The 25,803-nt window shown below is 37.8% G+C and overlaps 2 protein-coding genes across 2 annotated transcripts; both read left to right on the forward strand.

Moving 5' to 3' along the window:
- The first annotated feature begins 988 nt into the window (after positions 1-988).
- tbx19 (T-box transcription factor 19) lies at positions 989-19,522 on the forward strand. Its single transcript, XM_080877883.1, has 11 exons — positions 989-1,249; positions 2,273-2,752; positions 4,608-4,701; positions 5,814-6,085; positions 9,854-10,130; positions 13,733-13,867; positions 14,707-14,768; positions 16,613-16,671; positions 17,040-17,198; positions 18,219-18,369; positions 18,448-19,522. Exons 3-11 carry the CDS (start codon positions 4,666-4,668, stop codon positions 18,614-18,616), a joined length of 1,320 nt encoding a protein of 439 aa, XP_080734009.1. The 5' UTR covers positions 989-1,249; positions 2,273-2,752; positions 4,608-4,665; the 3' UTR covers positions 18,617-19,522.
- Positions 19,523-21,274: 1,752 nt separating this feature from the next.
- On the forward strand, positions 21,275-25,690 carry pcid2 (PCI domain containing 2). The gene is made up of 15 exons (XM_080878219.1): positions 21,275-21,387; positions 22,510-22,576; positions 22,659-22,748; positions 22,884-22,957; positions 23,043-23,108; positions 23,206-23,247; positions 23,330-23,384; positions 23,804-23,907; positions 24,025-24,100; positions 24,196-24,337; positions 24,442-24,542; positions 24,698-24,771; positions 24,849-24,974; positions 25,272-25,395; positions 25,489-25,690. The coding sequence occupies exons 2-15, from the start codon at positions 22,541-22,543 to the stop codon at positions 25,576-25,578; spliced, it is 1,200 nt and encodes a 399-aa protein (XP_080734345.1). The 5' UTR covers positions 21,275-21,387; positions 22,510-22,540; the 3' UTR covers positions 25,579-25,690.
- Positions 25,691-25,803: the final 113 nt, after the last annotated feature.

Genomic DNA, 25,803 nt, shown 5'->3' on the forward strand with positions numbered 1-25,803 from the left:
TGTGAAATTGTTACTGATTTTATTTCAATAAATGCTTCTGTATTTAAGAAACTGCTTACGTGAATATCATTCAGCTCAACACAAAAACTTCCCTTCATGAACTTGCGCGTGTGCGTGCATGTGCGTTCTCTCCTTACCTGCCTCCCTGTTTTATGCCAGTTAAGTCTCTAAAGCCTGTAATCTCCACCCGTCACTGCCTGCTGATTAAAACACGCACACACTCCCTTTTTAAGGCTCCATGCACTGTCCAGATATCGGATGTCTTTCCAGATGTTCCCCACTTGGATCTGACCTATTCTCCATTACATGCTGCTCTCAACAGCTTCTGGTGTTTTTCTTCAACACTGTCATATGACATTTAAACGTGCGCCAGGGAGGCGATTGGTCCAGTGACGCCTGTTTCGTTTTAGGTGATTAATTGGTTGATTAAATGGACGGCTGATGTCACGTTCAGGAAACTGTTCAGAGAATATTCCAACCCCCTTTTCTGTGCATTTCATGATGAATAAATAAAGTTAACGTTCTTCTCAAATGGCTTCTTTCAACACAAAGGAGTAGCTGCTTTACTACCAGCATTTTTCAATTAATCCTGTGATAAAAGTACCAGCCCTCATAAGTTATTCAGCAGTGTTGTTCATGCCAGTTGGCACTGTGCTCACCTCAAAGTTGTTACTGCATCGTAAGTGGACTAGTTCTTGTATCTACCTGAGCAAAAAGTGCCTTTAACAACCTCACATTGTCTAATTAACACAAGCACTTTACCATATGTCTCAACTATGTTCTCTATCTAACAATAACAGTCCAATGAACACATCAGGAGCATTCATGCCACAGGATACTTTGGCTACTAGACTGGAGCAGCCATGCTAATACTAGATTATCAAGATCATCAATTAACCAAGTATCAAACCAAAGTTTCACCAATCTAGGAGCCCATCAGCTGTATTCACCTGTAGAAGCCACAGGTGAATACAAACCACGGGTGGTTTAGCTAGCAGCTATCTGAGTCCTTGCTTTTTATTCAACATCCATTGTTAATGAATGTATGTAAATGAAATCAAGCCAGTAGAAACTTTTGCTTTCTACATAAGCAGAATAAAATGTGACTTGTTAATAGAACTCCAACTCCAAACAGAAACCAGAGCTTCCAGTATCAGAGCTCACGTTCTGGACATGCAGAGACATCATTTTCATAAAGAGCGATCTGTTTGCAAGGTTCATGAATGGACTTCAGACAGCTTCTAGATAAGTAAGTAGCTACATTTTTTAGTCTGAATATTTTTGTGAGTGAGAGATTTCTGTTTTCCGTAAATGTGCAAAGAAATCAGTCAAGGCCTAGACATAAAGGCCTATAGATTGGAAGGTGATTGCCTGTTAACTATACTGTGTATACTCTGATCGACGAGAAAGTGGTTTTTGGCTGTCGTTAAGTGAAAATGGTTGCAGAAAACATGTATGGTGTTGCAGCACAGACCTTGTGATTGCTTTGGTCACAGTTTGCCACAGTTCCCCGTGGAAGATGCCAATTTGTCTGCAAACACTAACGAACCACAGAGCCATAGATCAAAAACAGCAAGTTTGCCTGTCAAAATAAAAGTTGCCTGTTTTGAAATGTGTTGCTTGTCAGCAGTAAGACACAGTGTTGAAGATAAACAGTCTCCATTTTCAGTTTGTTACACTTTTTTTTTTATGTTTTCCTACCGCACGGCTAGTAGTCGGCTGGTGTTTGCAGATAAATCGACATCATCCATGCAAACTGTTTCAACCTCCAGCAACCACTCACTAACCAGTCAGGTAATATGCATGTTTAACTGGGGAATGGTGGTTGCAAGGGGGTCAGCCACTGGTCTCTGACTGAGGCCTTAAATGGAGATGTATGAAAAAAACATGCATATGCCTGCTGTGGTGAGCCCGTGGGGCAACCAGCCAACAGTAACTTTTATTAACACTGTAAATAAGACAAGGCTGAACTTTAGACCGTTGAAAACCCAAACAGCCAAACATTCCTATATGGTCCGTACTTGGTGATGGTGGGAAGGCAGAACTCCCTTATAAAAGGAAGAGACCTCTACGGGAACCAGGCTGAGAGAGGGGCAACCATATAATTTATTCACGCTTGATTTGTTCTCCTCAAACTTCAAATCTGCTCTAAAGTTGCTCTAAATAAAGGTGCTGCTCTCACAGCTTCAACAAACTACAAGGCCGGTGTTTCAACTTTATTCACTTTCTCCTGCTTTGCTGTTGTTTTCTGCTCTTTCTCATCCACTTCTAGGTGTTTATAAAAATCGTAACATGGAGGTTGGTTGCCATTTTACATCCACCTGTTCCTGCATTAGTTTGCAGATTAGATTAAAGATTTGTGCTCGTTTTTAGATTCGTCATTGTGCTCGTCCCTTTTATGTTTGCTATTTTTTAACACTCCCTCTTCCTCACTTTTACTGAAAGCAGTTTTTATAATTCAAAGGACAGTTAAACACTCTGTGGATTAAGTGTGAGTGGCCGAGTGAGGTAAATCGTCCGTGTGTTTGAAAGGAAAAGAGACGGAGAGCGTGTGTGAGTGTGTGACGGGGAGAGAGAGAGAGATGCAGAGCGAGGTGTAGTCAGACTGAAGCCCTCTGATTGACTGTGATGTTCAGTCAGATGCTGAGCGGCTTCACATCACAGTCAAACCTCCATCCTTTCGTCTCCCTGTTCATCGGAAACATCTCGTTAGGATAAATTCAACTGTTCGGCTCGGTGCCCGGTGTCACAGGTAAGTTTATATGCAGCTTTTTATGCACCTGTAGTTTCACCTATTATTGACCTACAGAGATGTCCATTATAGTTAAGCTCACGTAGAAATGTTGTTAGACAATTCCAAGATTTTTGTTCCAGGAATTTCAAGGAATTTCTGGATAAATTTGCAACTGATGGAATTAAAATGTATTAAACAAAAAGTAAGTTTTTACTTTTTGTGTGTTTTGCACATGGGCAGTAAACTGTGTCAGCTGTCATTCATGTGCTTTTTATTTTAGGATTTTAAATGTATTTGTCATCTGTTTTTACCCTTTTTTGTTAACAGTGTTTACTTTGAAATCACCAAGAATTAACAATTCATTATCTGAATATTACATAATGATTTACATATACATTTAATATATGAAGTAGACTGAATACTTCCTTTCAGTAATAAAAAAAAATATTTTTAGGAGTTTTTTCATCAAATTTAAATACAGGGATGTGTGTATCATTAAAAAAGTCTGCTTTACACTGGATTATATTTTTTACTCACTGGAGATAAATAGTCTGAAGCTGTTTGAATTTTGTTTCTTGAAATTATTTTTAATATTAAAACATTCAAACCTTTAAAACATTCAAATCTTTAAATAAATCATACAAATTCTTTGACGTGATTGTGTATCACATAGAAATTTTTACCATAAGTGAAAATGTGAATGTGAAGAGATGTATATATGCTTTCTGTCAAATTCAGTAATTGCACCTATGTAAAATAATTTTCTTAAAATGTTTGGGTTGTAATTTCTATTAAACGTGCATTTAAATGAGCCAAAAAATATTAATATTATATATATATATATTTATATATTTACTAACTATTGAAGGTTCTAATCTAATAACAATAATGCATTTTTTTTAAAGAGAGCTAAAGAATAAACGGGGGATTTCATGTCTTAAAAACCTGAAATCAGACCACAGAGTGTTTGAAAAGGTCCTGGATGTTTCTTTGACCTGGTGTAAACTGACACAAATAGGAAAGTCTTTTCCCCCCCAAACATTTTCAAACAAATCTTAGGTTAATTTGGTCAATTTTCTAATTATCATTATTAACTAGAACTGGGAAATTATGACAATATTGATTTTGTTTTTCCTATTTCTGATCATGAGGCAGGTATTAAATCACCCTCAGTGGGGTTTAAAAGGTCCTGTGGTTAAAGTGGTTACTAACAACAGCAGCAGTGTTAACAGACAGAAAATAAACTAACAGAAAAATTATACTCCATTAAATGTCTGTTAACTTCTGCTTATTATCCCCACTTTTATCCTGTGTGTGTTTTCTCTGCTGGAGGGTCTGCTGTCTGAGAGGACAAAGAAAAGCTAGAAAAGGAAGCTTTTGAATAAAAAAAGAAAAGAAACCAGCTGAAATCCACAGATCTCAGAGGTGATTTTTGGTAGACTCTGCACGCTAATAATCTATATTTTAATTGTTTGCAGAGTAAATTCTTTCTGGTAGGTTTTCAAAGTTTCGTATCCAAATATCTGACATTTTCTTACAGCCAATTTTACCTTCTTATTCACAATCTTGGGTTTTGTTGTTGGTAAAATTTTGATCAAACGTCCTGTTTTTGAAACAGAGTTCATTCAAGCCATCAGCCCAAAGTGTACAGATGGCATGTTATGCACTAAATACACTGCTATGCTGTGAACTATGTAGCAATTTGAGGCAAACAAATTCATAACCCTAAAAAAGAAAACATTAGTTCAGTTTGCCCAATTTGCATGTGATAACTGTGCATAAATGGACATGACAATACAATAAATCAATCTACTGATGGTGTTTAAAGGTATGTGTTTTAAGTTTTTATCCTTTATTTTCATTCTTGTTTCAGGCATCGTTTCCTTCCAGGTCCATACTAGAAGCCAAGTAAGAGTCTCATTGAAAGACAAATGGTGTCGGGTGTGCAGATGCTTCTGACTGACAAAGTAAAAGACTTTACAATTTTGTTGACCCCTTTGTGTCACTTTCAGTCTGTGAACCCACTGTAAATTAAATGATGCAGTTAAAGAAGGTTTCTATTCAAGAGCAACTTGGAAAAATAAATAAACCTTTTATTTCATTCAGATTCATTTAAACTGAACAATCAAACATCAGATTATAGCACATTTCATTTGCTCCTTTCATATCAAACAATGTTGATTGTTTAAAAGCTTCAAAAATAAACAACAGATAAACTGCTTCCTGAAACGAGCTTATTTTTTGCGTTTCTTTGGTCCAGAAATTCCCCACCTGCATTCAGCCTATTATTTTCAAATGCAGAAATTTTCAGGAACAATATGGGTTTATCGGGTAGCTGACACCGTCCTCCAGCTAACTACAACAATGACAATAACGTCAGCTCATTTTTTATTTTTATTTTCATTCAGTTAAACTGATTATGTGGCTTAGAAAAAAACTGAAACCTGTAGCATGAATTCAAAGTGGACTGGACTGAAAATTTTGTTTTCAGTGGGATTTACTAATCACCTGTTAAATGCAGCAGTGAAGCGTAATCTGATCGTTAGAGGGCTGGTGTAATTTAAAGAGGTGTTATTAAGAAATTATATAAAACCATGGTTATATGATTTGGTCCTGATCATTTTCAATGATCAATTGTATTTAGGATGTAGTTTGAAATGTCAAAAGGTGTTTTAAAAATTGAGAAACTCATCAAGAATGTGTGAGGTCTTCAACATTCAGTGAAACCTGATCTATGATTATAGCAAATAAAACATAATTTATACCATGTGTGAGATTCAGTGCGGTCAACAAAACAGACTCTAAGAGACGATATGAAAAAATACAGCCTGTGTTCTTTTACCCATTATTTGAAGTACTGCTGTGTTCTTCAGTCTATTGAGACAAGAATCATACTTTGTGGTAAAATTTACGATTAGTGGACTAAATTAGTAAAATAAAAATATTCAGGTGGATCAGATTGCATTGTCAAGTTTCTAAAGACTAAAAAATAATCCAAACATCTTTACTCAAGTGAAATTAATGTTATAAAAACTGTAAAACTCATCACGATTGAATCTGTCTTTGTTTGGGTTTGCAGATGAAGGTGGAGGGGTTACAGGAAGATGGAGGGTCTGGTTCAGTGTCATCTGTAGATCAGAGTGCCACTGGTGCTGGTGGGTCGATGTGCAGTCCCGGTTCGGCTGAACGCTGCATGTCGCGGCTGCTGAGCGCCGTGGAGAGCGAGCTGCAGGCCGGCCGGGAGAAGGGTGACCCAACAGAGCGGGAACTGAGGGTGACGTTAGAGGATGCCGAGCTGTGGAGGAAATTCCAGCACATCACTAACGAGATGATCGTCACCAAGAATGGACGGTAACTGCTCTCAGATTTTTGCTACAAATTAACAAACTTCCATGAACAAACTTCACTCCTTCAATGCAACTGTTAGTTATTCAGGAAGCACCTGGTAGTGGAAACAAAAGTTTATTTACAGCTTCAGAATACTTTAGAAAATTGAAAGAAAAGGTGAACAAATTACAATATAAATGAAGTTTCTTAAATAAACAAAAATATCTGGATATAAACACCTGAATTAGAGATTCTCAGGATGCATTTCAATTAGAGACTTTGCGTTAAGTAATGTTTACTTTTTTGAGTCTTACTGCTGATCAACATGTGAATCTCAAGGGCGTTTGGGTAAATGGTAAATAAATTGATTCTTCTGCAGCACCTTACAACTCTACTGCAGAGCTCAAAGTGCTTTATAGAACATCTCATTTATACTGACTAATTCATGAAAGCACATTTTCTACGATTAAGCGTTTTCTCTGTAACATTCAGACACTGATAGTTGCATCAAAGAGCAACTTGGGGTGCAGTATCTCCTCCAAGGATACTTTGGCATGTAGACTGGAGCAGGCAGGGATCAAACCACCAATCTTTCAGTTAGTAGATGACCTACATTTCCTCCTGAGCTGCAGCCACCTCACCCACTTTTCTACATTGATAGAAAAAACACGTTAACATGTTCTCTCCTAAACAAAGCCTTCATAATTAGCCAGCTGAGATACTGGGTGTCTCTTTGTTTTGGGTTTTAGAGGTGTTCACAAGAGGAGGTTTTGATAGCCATTGTTGAGATTGTAGAGGTCTCAAAGACGTTTTTGAGTTAGTTCAGGAGATTTTTTTTTAGGTCTTTAGAGGAGATTCTTTAGATTTTGAAGGTATTGAAGAGATTTCCACAAAAAAAAAAAAAATCAATAAGTTACTCCAAAAAGTATTCCACAAATACTTTTGGATGTTTCAGAAGCCTACAAGAAGCTCTGGAGGCTATTAGGGAGACTGACATCTGATATTTGTAGTCCTTGTTGATTCTGAGGATCTCCTGGAGAAGTTATGGATGCAATTAGTAACGTTTTCTAATTGTGTTGTAAGACTTTTCGGAAGAAAATCAGAAGAGTTTGGCTCATTTAGAAGTGATAAATAGCTTTGAGAGTGTCCAGATATAATTTAGGAGTTGTGAGAAGTTTTTTCTGAAGTTATAGAGGTAATAAGGACAGTACTTATGGTCTTTAATACATTCTAGATATAGAATGTGTTAAACGTAATATCAGTAAAGTACTTTTCTGAAAGTACATTGTCAACAGCCATCAGATTGACAGCCAACAGGAAACAGATCATTATATCAGGTAACTTTTGTCTTTACAGTCAGTATTCAGTAACGAACATGTTAGAAAATCATAAAAAGGCAATTTTCAGTCTTTTCCTAAACTGACAGAATTGATTTTTCTTGTCAGGAAAGTCTGCAAATGAAAAATGTAATTTAGCAAACACAGATACAGTTCTTTGCAACTTTCAACTAGTCAGTGTGAAAATAAAAATAAAAAACTGAGCCTTTCAGATACAACCGGCCCTATAAATAGCTATGATCCATATAATGCTGCTAAGTTTACTCGGGCAGTTTTAGTTTGGCATTTCTGTCACTCCCTGTGAAGGTAACATTAGGAGGACTTTCTAGTGCTTCAACTTGTGACTTTGCAATAATAAGTTAATGACTTCATTGGCATCAGCAGTCAATGAATGATACAGTAGCATGCCAACATTTTATGTGAGAGTTAATCAACTTTTGTTCCTAGTCAGCCAGTTTAGAAACAGAAAAATCAGACATTAAAAGATCATTATGTTCAATTCAGTGGCATGAAGATACACCATATTCTTCCTGAGCATGAATATACAATTCAGGCTTTATGAGAGAAACAAGCTTGAAGAAGAAAATATTTGAAAAATTGTGTTGTTGTTTTTTCTAAATTGAGTTTTGTTGGTGGTTCTTCTGAGCAGATGTGGCAACTTGTACTTTGTTTGCCAGAGATTTGTTATTTTGTTGTGATGCTAAAAACATAATCTTACCCATTTTTCTACAAATAATGGCTCGTTTTAGAAGATACTTGATTTCTGAATATTTTTGCAAAAATGACCACAGAGATGGAGAAACATTAACACAGAGTGTCCCTGTTTTAAGCTGACTCCCGATCAGTGCTGCTGTTAACCGGGGTTATTCATTAGTCTCGATAGCAGCTGTTATCATCGCCTCTGTGTGTTTCATTTTGTGGTTTTTTTGTGCCAAGCCGAGGCGTGTTGACCAGTCGCGCCCTGCGGTGGGCAAACACTCCATTTACACCTGCAGGACGCCACTTCAACTGCTGTTACTGCTGGAGAGCCGACTGTTTGTCTGAAAGCAGCTTTAGAAGGATGGAAACTTTGGTATTTTTAACATACGGTGATAAATTTATATTCACATGCAGAGATGGTTGGTTATCATAATCTGTCATAGTTTATGCTGCCTGTAACAAATTTTAGCTCTGGTAAGGATTTTTCTAATCAGTCATCAGTTGTTATTGATGGTTATCGAAGAAATGCATTTGTTGGCTGTACCGCTGTCAACCAGTCAGAATGAAAAATAAAGAATAAGGTATATTCAGAGAATAAAATGGGGGTGGAATCGTAGTGTCAGGAGGCTCTTTGGAGAAAAACTAGTCTGGAAATTATAGACATTTTCTCTAAAGCCCTTAAAATCTGGTATTGTTAAAATGCCTTTATACAGCCTTCAGCTGTTTGGCACAATTGTCAAAAAACTGCAGTACCAGACTTTTTTGGATTCTGTTTACTTTTAAAACTCCATCCAACAATTATTTGTGTTATATATAAATCATTATCTCTAATTTGACAGAAATTTCTGAAAATTGGCTCTTACATGTTTTCTTTGACCAACTCTCAAAGCTGAACTATTTTCCTAGAAAAGCTCAAGAAAGTCCTCACTCCTGAGAAACTACAAGGAACAACTATCTGTATATCAGTGCAGCTGAAAATTCTGTCAGTTTAAAAATTAATCTGTTAACTAAATGTGTGACTGTGATAAATTATCACAGACGTTTTATAGAACTATTCAAATTTACTGTTGGCTTCTGGAATGTTTTTAACAGATCCACAAATTCCCAATATTTGAGTTTGATCTGTATGTAGTTTAATAGTTGCAATAATTTTGTATTTGTTTGTAAATGTATTCATTATATGAAACGTTATATTGTGTATATATTTAATTTCATCTAAAGTCCAAAACATAAAGCAAAACAAAATGCTGTGGATCCTTTGGCAGCTTAAAACCTGGATATTTATCTGAGGTGCCGGTGGTGACCAAAAATGGAGCTAAAAGAGAAAAAAAGTCGGACAATCTTCAGGTTGATATAAATAACTTTATCATTATAGTTGGTTATACTTAAAAAAAACTGAACCAAAGAATGAAACTGAAACTGTAAATTCAGATTTGCAATCACATAATAGCAGAACAGCTCCCACAGCTGAGCAGGTGGTGAGCAAAGTCAAAACATATCTTTATAATAAGCTGCTGACTAATTTGTTGATTAAATGTTCAGCAATGTATGTTACAGTAACTTCAGCTTCAATAAAACTTTCATAGAGATACATTCATATGTATAGGCAATGTGTGTAATCTATGTATAAACTTATAATATAATGTAAGAAAAAATGCATTAAAATTGGTATTAGCCCCATAATTCTGTTATTATTTTGGGTTCTGTGAGTGAACATAAACTTTCCCCTTTAATCAAGCTGTGTGTCTCTCTTCAGTCGCATGTTCCCAGTGCTGAAAGTGAGCGTCTCTGGCCTGGACCCCAGCTCCATGTACTCCTTCCTGCTGGACTTCGTCCCGGCTGACAGCTGCCGCTGGAAGTTTGTAAACGGGGAGTGGGTGGCGGCCGGCCGGGCGGAAAGCCGCAGCGAAGGCCGGGGCCACGGTGGCATCTACATCCACCCTGACTCGCCAAACTTCGGCGCTCACTGGATGAAAGCGGCCGTGTCCTTCAACAAGGTCAAACTCACCAACAAGGTGAACGGAGGAGGACAGGTGGGTGGAACAGAGCCTGAAAATCTGCATGTCTTCATTCATTGATTTCTTTGTGTGTTTACTTGTTCTTTCTGCAGTCATTCATACTTTGATTTTTATCCAGTCTGTTCATATATTTTTGAGATTTTCAGTTTTTATTTAATTGTTGTTTTTTTTCTTTCCTGTGATTTCTTATTCGTTTTCTTTCTCTCCTTTGTTCTCTTTTTTGTTTCTGTTCTGCTGATTTTTGCTTTCTTTGTTTTGTTTGTAGTTCCTTTTTTCTTCAGTACTTTATTCCTCTCTTTAATCTAGTGTTTTCTTTTTTCAATCTTTCTTTTTTGTTCTCGTAATTTTCTACTATTCATTCTTGTCTTTCTTCTCCCTTTCCCTCTTTCACTTTTACCACACTTTTTCCTGTATTTCTTCTGCATCTCCGTCTTCTTCTTCTTCTTGAGTCCATTATCCTGCTGTTCATGTCAAGAGTCTCCGTCTCTTTCCCTCTCTCTCTCTCCTTCCCTCTGTATTGTATTCAAGTGGGCGAGAGACTACCGCCTCTAATTAGCCACTTCAGTCCCTCTCTCCGCTCACTTCACCTGCTCGCCCCCTCGTAACCACGGGAACGGGATAAACAGCTCTTAATTGGCCAGCAGCAGTTTAATGCACTTCCTGTCGAGAGCTGTTCAGCACTCTTAGAGGCCTCCATGCGCACACACGCACACACAAACACAAACACACGTGCACAGCACTACAAAATTGGCAATAATGTTGTTTATATTTACCTCATTATCCCTGTCCAAACATGACACGCACACACCGGGCAGTAATGCAGAGTTGGAACAGAGAGCTCGGCCATAATGAAATAATTGCTCAGCTTATTTGTACATTATGGTAATTATGTTTTTTACTGGGAAATCAATTTACCCATCATGCTTCAGATGGACGAGGGAGAGAGAGGTAAACTATATTCAAAAAGAGCCCACACACACTCCAGCTAATGTGGGCACTGCCAGCACACACACAGCGCCGGGGTCAGATCTGAAGCCAGCCTCTCAATCTGAATAGAAAACAGTTTGTTTTTGTGTGTCCGCCCGGAGAACTCGGATTGGTTAATTGGGCCTCATTAGCGAGGGGGGGGGGGGGTTGATGGGGAGATGGACGAGATAGAAAAGACAGATGGATAAAAGAGTGTTTTGGCCAAAAGACAAAGATGGCTCCACTCCATAAACTCTCCTGCAGTCAGACAAACTGACTGACTGACAAAACTACACTTACCTTTGTTTTCTGTTAATTGATTCAAAAGTACAGAGCTGTTTGGACTTTTTCAAACTTTTAGAGCCGAGTTTTTACCGTGAGGCTTGTGATCTCTTCAGAGAGGATGGACTTCAGTAAAAAAGTACTGAAATGAACTAAACAGGTCAGATAGGAAATGTTGAAGTATGGATAGAATGAGGTAGGCAGTTACAACCAGATATAGATGGTTACATTTATGAATGGGCAATAATATACATGGACACAAGCAGGTATCGGAGGAATGGAAACATTATAGATGACGGGGGATCTATTATTGTACGATCATCTATTATTGTACGATCTACTGTACAATATAAAGCGCCTTGAGGCGACTGCTGTTGTGATTTGGCGCTATATAAATAGAATTGAATTGAATTGAATTGAAATGGAAACATTATAGATGAGTACAAACTGGTGTTAATGAATATAGATAATTGGGCGAAAGCATATAAAAATATTATAGATGACTGAAAACCTCTAAAAAGGTGGATAGATAGTAGCAGATAGAGGTAGCTTCAGACAATTACAACTGGATATAGAGAGATACGAACAGGTACAAATTGAGAAAGACATATAAAAATGTTTAGATGTGTGTATGTAAATGGGTAAAGATGGAAAAATGAATATACAGCTTAAAAGAATTAAAGGGACACTTGAAATTCCAGTACCAGTATGTATATATATATACAGTGGTTTGCAAAAGTATTCGGCCCCCTTGAACTTTCCCACATTTTGTCACATTACAGCCACAAACATGAATCAATTTTATTGGAATTCCACATGAAAGACCAACACAAAGTGGTTGGTACACGTGAGAAGTGGAACGGAAATCAATACAATAAATAACTGCAAAGTGGGGTGTGCGTAATTATTCAGCCCCCTGAGTCACTACTTTGTAGAACCACCTTTTGCTGCAATTACAGCTGCCAGTCTTTTAGGGTATGTCTCTACCAGCTTTGCACATCTACAGACTGAAATCTTTGCCCATTCTTCTTTGCAAAACAGCTCCAGCTCAGTCAGATTAGATGGACAGCGTTTGTGAACAGCAGTTTTCAGATCTTGCCACAGATTCTCGATTGGATTTAGATCTGGACTTTGACTGGGCCATTCTAACACATGGATGTGTTTTGTTTTAAACCTTTCCATTGTTGCCCTGGCTTTATGTTTAGGGTCGTTGTCCTGCTGGAAGGTGAACCTCCGCCCCAGTCTCAAGTCTTCTGCAGACTCCAAGAGGTTTCCTTCCAAGATTGCCCTGTATTTGGCTCCATCCATCTTCCCATCAACTCTGACCAGCTTCCCTGTCCCTGCTGAAGAAGCACCCCCAGAGCATGATGCTGCCACCACATTTGACAGTGGGGATGGTGTGTTCAGAGTGATGTGCAGTGTTAGTTTTCCGCCACACATAGCGTTTTGCATTTTAGCCAAAAAGTTCCATTTTGGTCTCATCTGACCAGAGCACCTTCTTCCACATGTTTGCTGTGTCCCCCCCACATGGCTTGTGGCAAACTACAAACGGGACTTCTTATGGTTTTCTGTTGACAATGACTTTCTTCTTGCCACTCTTCCATAAAGGCCAACTTTGTGCAGTGCACGACTAATCGTTGTCCTATGGACAGATTCCCCCACCTGAGCTGTAGATCTCTGCAGCTCGTCCAGAGTCACCATGGGCCTCTTGGCTGCATTTCTGATCAGCGCTCTCCTTGTTCGGCCTGTGAGTTTAGGGTGACGGCCTTGTCGTGGTAGGTTTACAGTTGTGCCATACTCCTTCCATTTCTGAATGATCGCTTGAACAGTGCTCCTTGGGATGTTCAAGGATTGGGAAATCTTTTTGTACCCTCAGCCTGCTTTAAATTTCTCAATAACTTTATCCCTGACCTGTCTGGTGTCTAAATCCAATCAAGAATCTGTGGCAAGATCTGAAAACTGCTGTTCACAAACGCTGTCCATCTAATCTGACTGAGCTGGAGCTGTTTTGCAAAGAAGAATGGGCAAGGATTTCAGTCTCTAGATGTGCAACGCTGGTAGAGACATAGCCTAAAAGACTGGCAACTGTAACTGCAGCAAAAGGTGGTTCTACAAAGTATTGACTCAGGGGGCTGAATAATTACACACACCCCACTTTTCAGTAATTGTATTGTGTTGGTCTTTCACGGGGAATTCCAATAAAATTGATTCATGTTTGTGGCTGTAATGTGACAAAATGTGGAAAAGTTCAAGGGGGCCGAATACTTTTAGATAAAAGCATTTAGGTGCAGAAAAAATGTACAATAATCTTGGTCTAAATAATTATAAATGATGGGAAAATGTAGAAATAATTGTCTTCATTTTCCCAGATTATGTTGAATTCTCTCCATAAGTATGAACCTCAGCTCCACATCGTGTGTGTTGGCTCTCGCCATCGACTGGTTTCTAACGTTTCCTTCAAAGAAACGCAGTTCATCGCCGTCACTGCCTACCAGAATGAAGAGGTACAAAAGATGTTCTATTTTCAATATCATTTGGTGTTTGGGTGTGAACTAGAACTAGTTTCACAGCTATACTTGTTCTAATTCTTGAAAAATTGAAGCTGATTTTGATATATCAAAGTTAAAGCTAACACCAGCAAGCTAAAATTGCTCAAATATTCCAATTAACCAGATTTAATGCTGGTTAAGTGTCATGAAATATTGGACAGTGTTTCTTTTTTCAATTACCTTTTTAATAAATATGGATTTGTGGGACACAGACTCGGAATTAGAAACACAACACAACATCTTTTAATCGGAAAAAAACATTTGAATACAAATGTATGAAATTTTTTATAAAGGTAAAGCTCAGACGTCTGATTTAGTTTAAAAAAAAGGTAAAGCTCAGAGTTTTTTTTTACCAGCTGAATCTGTTTAATTTAATGAGATGAATCAGTTTTTAAGGGTATAATATATTCCATTTTTAATGTTACAACAGCAAACCCTTACTTAGTTGGTCACGTTCAGGTTATTAATAATCTATTCTCTCATTTTATTGAGATCACAGTTAATAAAAACAGATTGGGAACACACACTAATTATTCAAATCAAAACAGAGGAAGAATTTATTAAACAGAACTGTGAAATAATACAATAAGTGGACATGAAAATGGATATTCATCTAGAAGCCTGATTGAGAAATTACTTGCAAATGAACAGATCAATGAAAGATGAAGCCTCTGTCCAATAAATGGACTGTTATGCATAAAAGTCATTTAACATTTCACAGCTGAGGTGCTCTGTTCTTCTCGAGTGTAAAATAACGTAACAGGATGTGGATGTTTCTGTGTTTTTCTGTGCAGATCACAGCCCTAAAGATCAAATACAACCCGTTCGCTAAAGCCTTTCTGGATGCCAAAGAGAGGTAACACTGCACAGCAACACAACAACAGCATCCAAACACTTTAATCTGACTTTTAAACTGGATATACCCTTTAAGAGACCCAGTAGCCATATAGTGTATTTCTATGTTCTTTTGTGATACTTTAAATTATAAAAACATAAATCTAGCCTCCAAAACTTTTCATAGATTTTTACAGGATTTTCCACATTAATGTGCCACGGAGAATGGAAAGCTGTGAAATATGAACATTTTTAACACAATGGGCTTTGATTTATTAGCCCTTTTTCTGGTATATATTCAATAATTAGGTATCTCATTATGACAGTGTTTAGATATTTCAGTAATCTAAATGTTTTGTGCATTTCTACACAAAATCTTTGAAATATTACGCTTCTGCCAACCAGATTTTTTTTTTCAGATTGAGTTAGAAACAACGGATGACTATGATGACTTCACTGTAATTTTGCTTTTTAGTTGCAAAGATAGCTGGATTGCACAAGGGTTAAAAATGTCCTGTTTCTCATATTAGGTTTTCAGAGCATTTAAAGTAATTATCATGAAGAAAGCAAGAGTTATTTGTACGGCAATTTTCACATTAAAAGCACCAGATAACTTCTACAGAAGTAGAACAGCTCTGTTTGATCAAAGTTCCTGCATGCTGGTAACACACGGCAGAAGACTTTCACTGCACTACAGATAACATTAAAAATAGATCCAACTATAGCTCATCCATCATGGTCGGGTTTTGTCTTCACTAGCAGGGAGTTAAAACTGGATTGGACCAGCAGGGCACCTGTTTATTTGGTTGGTGGTGCAGGGTGGTCTTTAAAAGAGAACAAAAATGTGCTCTCACCTCTGCAAAGTCAACTAGCTTTCAGCATAGCTCTGAGACATATGTAAAGTATATGGTCATTCAGAGTAAGTTTCTGGTTAGACTCCATAACGTTTTTAGGCCCAGGTGCATCAACCTCAGTTTGGGGTGCATTTAAAGGTTATCCAGGCCTTTATATCCTTAAGTCGTGGCTCTAGTTTAACTAATAATTTCGGCACCATAGATAAATAAAGTTGGATATCATCTGCATAGAAAATAAAATGTAGGTATTATTTATGACAAGAGAGGTAATGCACCATCTCAAATGTTCTGTGCCTTTTAGTTTTCAGTACCAAGAAAAGGTTGCGGGAGAACTGATGGAAGGATTGTTAGCAAGACTAAAAGGGCATTTGACTACCGAAGAGCTTCAGGGTGGTTCAGCTGACTTTGGAGTGGTGATAAACACACCTCAGTATCCAAAGTGGTTGACTTCAAGAGGTCAGGCTCTCAGCTCCCAAACTAAACATCATGATAAATCTTTAGACAGTTCTTTTTATTTTTTGTTATTTTGAATAAGTAAAAGGTGGAGATAAAGACATACTTCACTTTAAGCTTATATTTTACTCACTGAGATAGAAAACTGTGATCAGGGGACCCAAACATCACTGCAAAATCTCCACATAAACAAATGATGTTGTAAAATCAACTTGTGATTAAATGCAATAGCTGTGAGATCTAGTATGTCATATATAATGAGTGTGCAGTTGTGGATGAGTCAGATTTCTGTCCCATCCAGAGATATTTTACACCACAGCCATGTGCCTGCAATGACTGCTGACACTTTACACTTAACGCTTAGCATTTCTCACCAGGATAACAGAGGAAGTTAGCGTTAGCAGGCGATTAGAGAGTCATTATGAACTCCACCGTCTCACTCATTTGGAGAGAGGGTGTCAAGTGAGAGACTCTATACAATATAAACCACACACACATCTGAACACAGACACACAAACTCACATTGTCTTGATGGCTGTGTTTGATTTATCCTCCTCAGGATCCCAGGTGGGCGGAGTTTGCCTGAGCCATCAGAGGGCCGTGTTGGGATTCAGTCCTGTGAGTTCACAGCTTTATATAGCCTCATGAAAGAGACAATTACATTTTTTCGTAGTTTATATCGAAATAAAAACATTGGACTTTTATGCTTTTTGAAATTTAATTTGAAGATTAAAATAAAAATCAGATTTTGTGGGAAAAATTTAAAATCTTATTTCCATGGTATGAAATTTATGAATCTATGAAAGTGTTTGATTTTAACAGCATATTTTATTCCTTTTTTATAAACAGTTTTTCTGAGCATTTACTTTTCTTGTGCTTTTATTTTTTGTGTAAGTATATATTTCTTGCTATTCTTGACACAAAAAAACAAACTATCGATACATTTTAGGTAAACAGATATTTGCGTGTGTGCTTTGGTGTGTAAGGTTGGTCGCTGTGCTCAGCTGGAGGAGGAGGTGCTTTTCCTTATGGCAGCAGCCTCCCGCTGACATCACATCATCACCATGGTTATAAACACCATGGATACCCTGGGAGACACACGCCTTACCCCACTGCCTACCTGCCCCACCGCCCGCACTCCTCAGGTAACAGTGTTTTTGTGAATGTTTGTAGAAAGTCCAAAAATAAAGTTTTGTACTTCTTATCATGTTCAACATTACAGAGGGATTTCATATTTGCTACAATTATCACAGATATTTGTTTTTACTTTTTTCAATTTTAATGTAAAACTGTGCAGCAGAACATTTTCACTATATTGAAATAATCATGACATTTTACACTGGCATTATACTACATTATACATTATACTATATGTATAAACATGTGCTGTATAAACATGTAGTTTCATGTTCATTTATAACTATATAAAAAATCACGATTTATTTATTTACTAAATGTTTACAATATAAAGCATTTACAATTTTTATATACATACATTTGCATGCAGACATCTCTTTTTGTCATTAATATACAAATTTTCTTCATGTCTATTATGATTTAAAAACAAAATTCTTATATATGTGACATAAAAACAATGATTAATGAACTGTATATTAAACAGATAAACAAATAAGCATTTACGTAAATATTTTATATGGGTTTTTTTCTGAATATTCAGTGAACATTTACTTTCTATAACTACTTATATACATATATACCTTTATATACACTAGTACACAATGTAAATTATGTTGATTTACTTATATGCTAATTTTAAATATTTATATACAAACTTTTGCCTGCAGACATCTACATGAATATAGAAATATGCACACACACACACACACACACACACACACACACACACACACACACACACACGTGTGTGTGTATATATAAATATATAAATATAAATATAAATATATATATATATATATATATATATATATATATATATATATATATATATATATATATATATATATATATATATATACATACATATATATTTACTCTTATTTAGCAAAAAAGTACATTTTACAGATTTTTGTTTTGTGTTCAAAATCCTATCTTTTGTTTAAGTCTTTTGGTTTTTATTCAATATTTTACTCAATATTGAATGAACACAGCAGTTTCTAAATTCTGGATTCTTTGTGTGCTCTCAGTGTGTCTCTCTGAAGGTGTTCAGGTGATATCTGATGGCTGGAGCACCTCCTCCCCTCGTCCCACCTCATCTTCTTCCTCACCCTCCTCTGCCTCCATTCCCTTGAGTAGCAGCGCCCCTTCATCACAGCCTCCTCCTCCTCACAGCTCCAGGTGAAACCCATCCCACAGCTTTAAATGGTAAATGTACTGGTTTTTCAGATTAAATGAACTATCTGTGTGTGTTTTCAGTCAGTACCCTTGTCTGTGGACAGTTGGATGCAGCGAGCTGAGCCCCTCCCACTCACCCTGCGCTGGGCTCCACCATGGACCAATCAGCAGCGAGGGACTCATGCAGCCTCCTGGTCACACTCGGATGGGCGGGGCTGGATGGCCGCCTGGTCCCACACACTCTTTCTGAAATGTGATGTGATTGGCCAAATTAATCAGTGATAACCCACTACACACTAGTAACCTGGTGGTAACCGTTCAGTGAGATTATTTGATAGTAACCAGCTGCTGGTTATTTGTACATAGAGTACTGTAAGCTTTCATGGCTACTCATATCATGCAGTTGATAAAAAATATATATATTTTAAACACTATTTGTAACTATTTATGACTATTTGTATAGATATCATTTCAAAAGGAATGGTTACTTGTATCTGCTTGTGGCTACAATCACATAGGGACAGAGATCCCCAACCCCAACCCCAAAAATATGTAGTCTTCAACCAGTTGGCGAGCAGTTTCTGGCAGTTGCTTTGTGAAATTAATCACAAAGAGGGTGCTGCACAAAACACCTCCTAAAAGTTGCTTTGGTGGGTACCAGATTACCGCAGTGACTCACAGTTTTCAGGTAATAAGCCAACTTATCTGCAAATACTCATCAAGAGTTCATAACCCACTAGTGAAATTGGAAACAGAGACCGGTCACCTACTAGTAAAAGTTGGAGCCTCTTATACACGTTGGGTCCAGCAGTAAGACAAAGCATTTATCTGATGGTAAACTGTGAACTATGTATGCAAACTCTTGGCTAACATAGAAGTCTGTTAGTGACCAAAAGAGTCTTATGGAGGTTTTCTGGTGCAGCACCTTCTTTATGACAGACTTTGTGACCTAACAGCCAACAAGCACTCACCAACCATTCAGGAAATACACACTTTTTTTCCCTAGCGACCATAGGTTGACTGGGGTTGATGGACTAGTTTCTATGACTTTTAGACTGAGGCCACAGGAAGTGGCCAGTTGGCTGCTTGTACCACAGCTATTGGTGGCTAGTATTTCATTTAGCAGCTGTGACTACTTATAGATAACAGTGACAACTCCTACATGGGAACTTCTAGTGGCTGTTAACGTCTGCTAGTGGCTGCTATTAGTAGATAAAGGTAATCACTGCTGGCCTTTGTTGCATGTAAGTAGCAGATACTGGTTAGCAACTGGTAGCTACATATGAGTGACGGTGTTATTTGAGTTAGTGGCAACCGTTTTAGTTAGCAGCTAACCAGTAAATACCTGTAAATAAAATGGTTACATGTACCTGCTGGTTGTTGATGCAATCTAATGAGCACTGGGGGCCATAGGTAAATATTTGCTAATGTCTTATAGTAAGCATCTACTGACAGCCAAATATTCTTTTGGTTACTTAAACTAAACCAATACTGTTGGGTCCCCCCCCCCCATATTTATTGGTAATAAAAATGTAAAACAGTGAGATGAACATATGTAAATCTAATGTTAGCCAACAGCCTGGGCTTCAGATTCCTCTTTATACTCAATTTATAATTTATGAAATTTCAAATTTTCTGCAGGCTTCCAGAAGTTCACCAATCAAAAGTGAACTGATGGGCTGAATAAGATAAGTATAAGATAAATGTGGTTTATTTTCAAAAGCAAATCATGCTAAGACTTTAAATGAGATGTATTATGCTTTTCATGATTTGTTGTCATGTATTTAATGTCACAGTGTCAGATATTCATATTAAACCTGTCTAAAGTTAAAAATAATGAAGCAAACTTATGTAAAAGTATTTCTTTTGAGACTTCACACTGCTCTGAATCCTCTGTCTCCAGCATCACGGCTCATTGGGTTTCATGGCTGGCTTTGAGATGTTGGCCAGTCAGATTTTTAGGGAGGAGGGCCTTGATGAGCTACATTTAGAAACATAATAGATTCATAATTTGCTATGATATATCGTCATATATTTGATGTTACCATCTCAGATGTTCATTTAAACCTGTCCAGAGTTAATAATGTTAAATTATGTACACTGCTCTGAATTTTCTGTTTCCAACATCACAGCTCACAGGATCTAGGTGTTGCCCCTCAGCTCTCTTCCAGATTTTGGGAAATCAAACAGAAGTGAGCTTTCATATGGAGAAGAGCCTTAAAGAGCTGGAGCATTATTTAGGACTTTTGAAGAGTTGCAGTATATAATATAGAGAATGGAATTAAAATTATTCCCCTTTACCTGACAGTAAATTTGGCTCCCTTTTCTTGCAGATATTAAAGGTCTCTAGCAGGGACTTTTAGTGGTTGCCACTTGCTCATCAAGTCACATGTAAATCAACATTATATCATTTGCTGAATCAAAGTGTTAAAATAAATCAAATCAATGTTAGGTCTTGCAAACTCTGTGGTGTTATGGTGCCCTCTGGAGTCAGAGGTAAAAGATTCATGTCTTTGTTGTTGATGATGTTGCTTTCTCATTGTTGTTTCTCCGGATCTATTGCTGCTAAGCAGAAACAAAAGATAATTTGAAGATTAAATTAATAAAATTAAAACATGTAGTCAGCAAAAACACCAAATAATTGTTCTGCTCTCGTTGTTGCTTTTTGTTTGTTTTCTGCTGCAGAAAGAGAGGTTGTGATTCAGCTGTGTGTCAATAAAGACTTAAGAGAGAGTGTGTTCATGTCAAAATGTTTGTAAAATGCATGTCAAAATATATGTAAAAACATATATTTAGATAAAATATATGTAAAAACATATATTTAGTTGTTTTTGACCATTCGTCGTGATAGCTGGTATAGTGTAATGCTTTTATTTTGAATTATAGCCTCTTATTGTGGAAATGTAGCGGAAGTATGACCCCCCTCCCCAAAGACCCGGACGTTGTTGTGGTGTGCATCAGTTGAATGGACGCAAATAGTGGATTTGGGACTTATTTTCAGATTAAATTTTTGTTTTGAAGGTAGGTAGTTGTCTGTTGTTCGTTTTTATGTTTGTGTTGTTACTTGTTGTCTGTTATCAACCGGAAACTGCGATTAAACGTAGGATTTTAACCGGAAACGAAGGAATTAAAGCGAAAAGAGAGCTGCTGCCTGGTTGGAGTCAGTTTCACAGAGAAACCCGGCGAGAAATCCGCTTTTATTTAATTTATTAAGATCTTAATAAAATAAGATCGTAGACTTTCTGTTTCTGTGTCTTCATTTTTCTTTTTTAAATATAAAAATCAGCCTCCGATATTAAATTTAAGAGTGTTTGTGGATGCAGGTTGTAAAGAGGAGTTATCATAAGCTAATATGAAGTAAAAGAAAATAGTGACCATATAATGGTCACAAATCAAGGCGAGTGTTGTTGTGATTTGGCGCTATATAAATAAAATTGAATTGAATTGAAAATTTAATTGAATATTCTTATGTGCTCTATATTTAAACTGATTTAGACCCACCTGAACGTAAAACACGTGTTATAAAATAAATAAATCAAACAATTATTTATAAAAATATAAAAAAAAATAATGCTTGCGTTTATTTATCAAACGATTCTACAGAAAAAAATAAAACTGAATTATTCCTGATTTACATTAATGCAAACAAAGTAATTCAAGTCACTAGTGCTGGTCCCAGGCACTAGGAGTAAAAATCTTGACCAGCAAACATCATAAAGATAATAAGGAATGAGATTCTCATAACAGATTAGTGCAGGTAAAGGGAGAGATCTGAGAGAAGGAAGTTAGATACAATGTGTGTGCAAGTGAATAAGTGGAAAGGATACCAGGAGCGCCAGAGGTCAATCATGATGGGAATATATTAGGAAAGATTGTTGAATATGAAGAAGAGGAAGACCTCAGAGGAGAGTCTTGGATGTAGTGAAGGAGGATGCAGAGGGCTGGTGCGACAAAGGACGATGATCTGCTGTGGTGACTCTTACTGTGCTGAAGTTGAGGTTCACCCTTCAAGCAGCCAAACTGTGCAGCAATAATGTTTCTTTTGTGCTGGAGCTTTGAGATCATCACGTTTGTTTGTTTCATAACATGAATACATGAGTAACAGGAAAACTGAAGTGAAGTTAAACTGGTTTTTCTCTTCAGGTCCAGACAGCTGCTGGGTCAGCAGGCCTTCATGGCTCACATCACCATCAACCAGTACCTGCAGCAGGTAACCTCTGACCTTTAACTGTGTCTGAAATGTACATTTTTTATGTAATTTGGTTGGAATCTGTCTCATTTTCCTCCTGAAGGTTTACGAGGCCATCGACAACCGCGAGGGCTCCTTCTGTGCTGAGCTGCTGTCCTTCAAACACCCGCATGTTGCCAACCCCCGTCTCCAGGTTAGCCACTGCTGCCTCGCATAAACTCTGAATGTTGCTAGGACACAGCCTCACCTGTGTGTGTGTGTGTGTGTGTGTGTGTGTGTGTGTGTGTGTGTGTGTGTGTGTGTGTGTGTGTGTGTGTGTGTGTTACAGCTGGCGAGTCCAGAGGATAAGTGTCAGCAGGTTCTGGAGCCGCCGTACGATGAGATGGTCGCAGCTCACCTCAGGTGGGACCGACGGATCAGACGGTGATGCTTTAGTGGTGTTGTGAGGACATAAAGGTGAAAGAAAATGGCTGTGTGTGTGTTTCAGGTGTACCTACGCTGTAGCCAACCATGACTTTGTTGAAGCCTACAAGTTCCAGACGCTCGTTGTTCAATATCCTTCATAAAGTGACTTTTTGGTCTCTTAATCACACAATCTGACCTTCAGTAAATAATCACTAATCAGTCTGATCAGCTCCTTGACTCCTCACGTCCTTCTTGAAGGCCTTTCAGTCCCACAAAGAGGAGAACTGGTGAGTTCAGTTTCAAAGTAGCAGACTGAAGCTGATTCTAACGTGCTGCCTTTGAACGCACCATCACTGCCCTCTGTTTCAGGGCTCTGCCAGTGATGTTTGCTGTCACTCTGGACCTCCGGATATTCGCCAACAACGTAATGGCTTTTCTTTTATCTGTTCAGCAGTCAAATTCATCCATATATGTGTATTTATTTACAGTCCTGCACAAAAGTCTTGAGCCTCAACTCATTTCTTTAGATTTTGCAAATATTGACTTTCAGCCTTGTTAGATTTGTAACAACCCTGTGATTGCCTTATATGCTATATTTCCATGTATGCTTGCACTGGTTTCCCATTTTCCTAGCAAAATATATAAAGAAATGAGGAGTAGTCAGTATTGTATTTATATTTATAGTAAGAAAACTAAAAAATGTAACCATTTTCCTCTATAAATGCAAATAAAACAGCTGACGTAAAGAAATTTGTATAGAGACAGGACCAGGAAATTACAGGTGAAAACCTTCAGGTGTGATTGAAAGTTATTGAAAGTGGGTTTTAATTTTATTGTGTCCAGGCGGAGCAGCAGCTACAGAAGAAGGGTAAAGGTCAGCCTAGCGAGATGTTGGAGAAAGCAGCAGAGCAGCTGATGAGCTGCTTCAGAGTTTGTGCCAGTGACAAGTCAGTAAATATACACGTCCTCTGTGTATGCGTTGATTATAATTCCCATTTTATGCACTATTATATTTCATGTTTAATGGACGTCCTTGTTAATATTGACATTTTCAATGTTGGTAGTCGTGCAGGTATTGAGGACTCAAAGAAGTGGGGGATGATGTTTCTGAGCAACCAGCTCTTCAAGATTTATTTCAAGGTCTAAACTCAATAATTAGTGACTGAAACACCCAGTTTATGAATCATCGATGGAGATTTGGTGATTGGTTATAGCTGCAGGTTTATGTGTTGCAGATCAATAAGCTGCACCTGTGCAAACCTCTGATTAGAGCCATTGATAGTTCCAACCTGAAGAATGACTACAGTCCAGCTCAGAAGGTCACCTACAAATACTACGTGGGCCGCAAAGCCATGTTCGACAGTGACTTCAAACTGGGTAACACTGCTACAGATATGGCGCAGTGTCGGCTTAAACATTATTTGAAATTGTTAAACGATTCAGGTTTGGAGTACAGTTAAAATCATTTTTTGTTTCTGTAGCCGAGGAGTTCTTGTCATACGCCTTTGATCACTGTCATCGATCCAGCCAGAAGAACAAGAGGATGATCCTCATTTACCTGCTGCCTGTCAAGATGTTGCTGGTAAGAAACTTTAGAACCTTTTTGGATTTGGTAAAATGGGTTTACACCAGTTTAGATCCTGATTAGAAAGTCCAGACCAGTTTACACTCAGGACTGTTGCATCATGGGAGCAGTGTAATGGTTCCCAGGGTAACTGGTTGTTGTTGGTGTTTCAGGGTCACATGCCAACTCATCAACTCCTTAGGAAGTATGACCTCATGCAGTTTTCTGATGTTACCAAAGCTGTGAGGTAAGGAGAGGGGCAGTGGCATTATCACAGGAAGTGACATCACGTCATGTGGGCTCACAGGTAAATGTTTGTGTCAGTGAAGGGAACTTACTGTTGCTGAATGAGGCTTTGTCCAAACACGAGACCTTCTTCATCCGCTGCGGGATCTTCCTCATCCTGGAGAAGCTGAAGATCATCACCTACAGGAACCTCTTCAAGAAAGTGTGAGTGGTTCAGTAGCTGTTTTACCAACACACACACAAACTGAAATGTAATCAAATTCTTTTTACATATTACTTTTTTTAATGTTTTTTTGTTTATGAAGATTGGTCCCTTCATTTTTGAGAGCATTTGGACCTCAAATTTAGCGCCTTGTTTAGGTGTTTTCCCTTGTTTGTGGATATTATTCAGATTTTATAGTTTTATTCTGTAATCTCAATCAAAAAAATGACTAACAGCAAATAATTTTCTCTGTAATCTCCGAAAACATGAACCGTACCCTGACTGATTTCTGTCTGCAGGTATCTGCTGCTGAGGACTCACCAGCTGCCTCTGGAGGCCTTCCTGGTGGCTCTGAGGATGATGAAGGTGGAGGATGTCGACATCGACGAGGTGCAATGTATCCTGGCCAACCTCATTTACATGGTGAGGAAACTGGAACATAAAAAGCCACTTAGATTCAGGTGAACTGGCAAATAAACGCTGAGCTCTTCTTCTGTGTTTCCTGTCGTCTTCCAGGGTCACATCAAAGGCTACATCTCCCACCAGCACCAGAAGCTCGTGGTCAGCAAACAGAATCCCTTCCCTCCTCTGTCCTCTGTCTCATAGTCTATGAGACAATTCTACAGGGCTGCTTTCCTGGAAACCTTTTTCACTCAATTCATATTTCCTTTATTTTTTACTTTAAAAACATGTCGAATAAAACAGATGTTGGTTTGTAGAGCTTGTATCTGGTTATTACATTTGTTGCTATGAATTGTGGGTGTCAAAGGTTTTATTTTGAGCAGAACTGAACTTTTATCATCGCGAGATTAAGAGACTGGAATTTGTTTT

Source organism: Rhamphochromis sp. 'chilingali', assembly GCF_963969265.1.
Source record: "Rhamphochromis sp. 'chilingali' genome assembly, chromosome: 3".
Lineage (NCBI taxonomy): Eukaryota > Metazoa > Chordata > Actinopteri > Cichliformes > Cichlidae > Rhamphochromis > Rhamphochromis sp. 'chilingali'.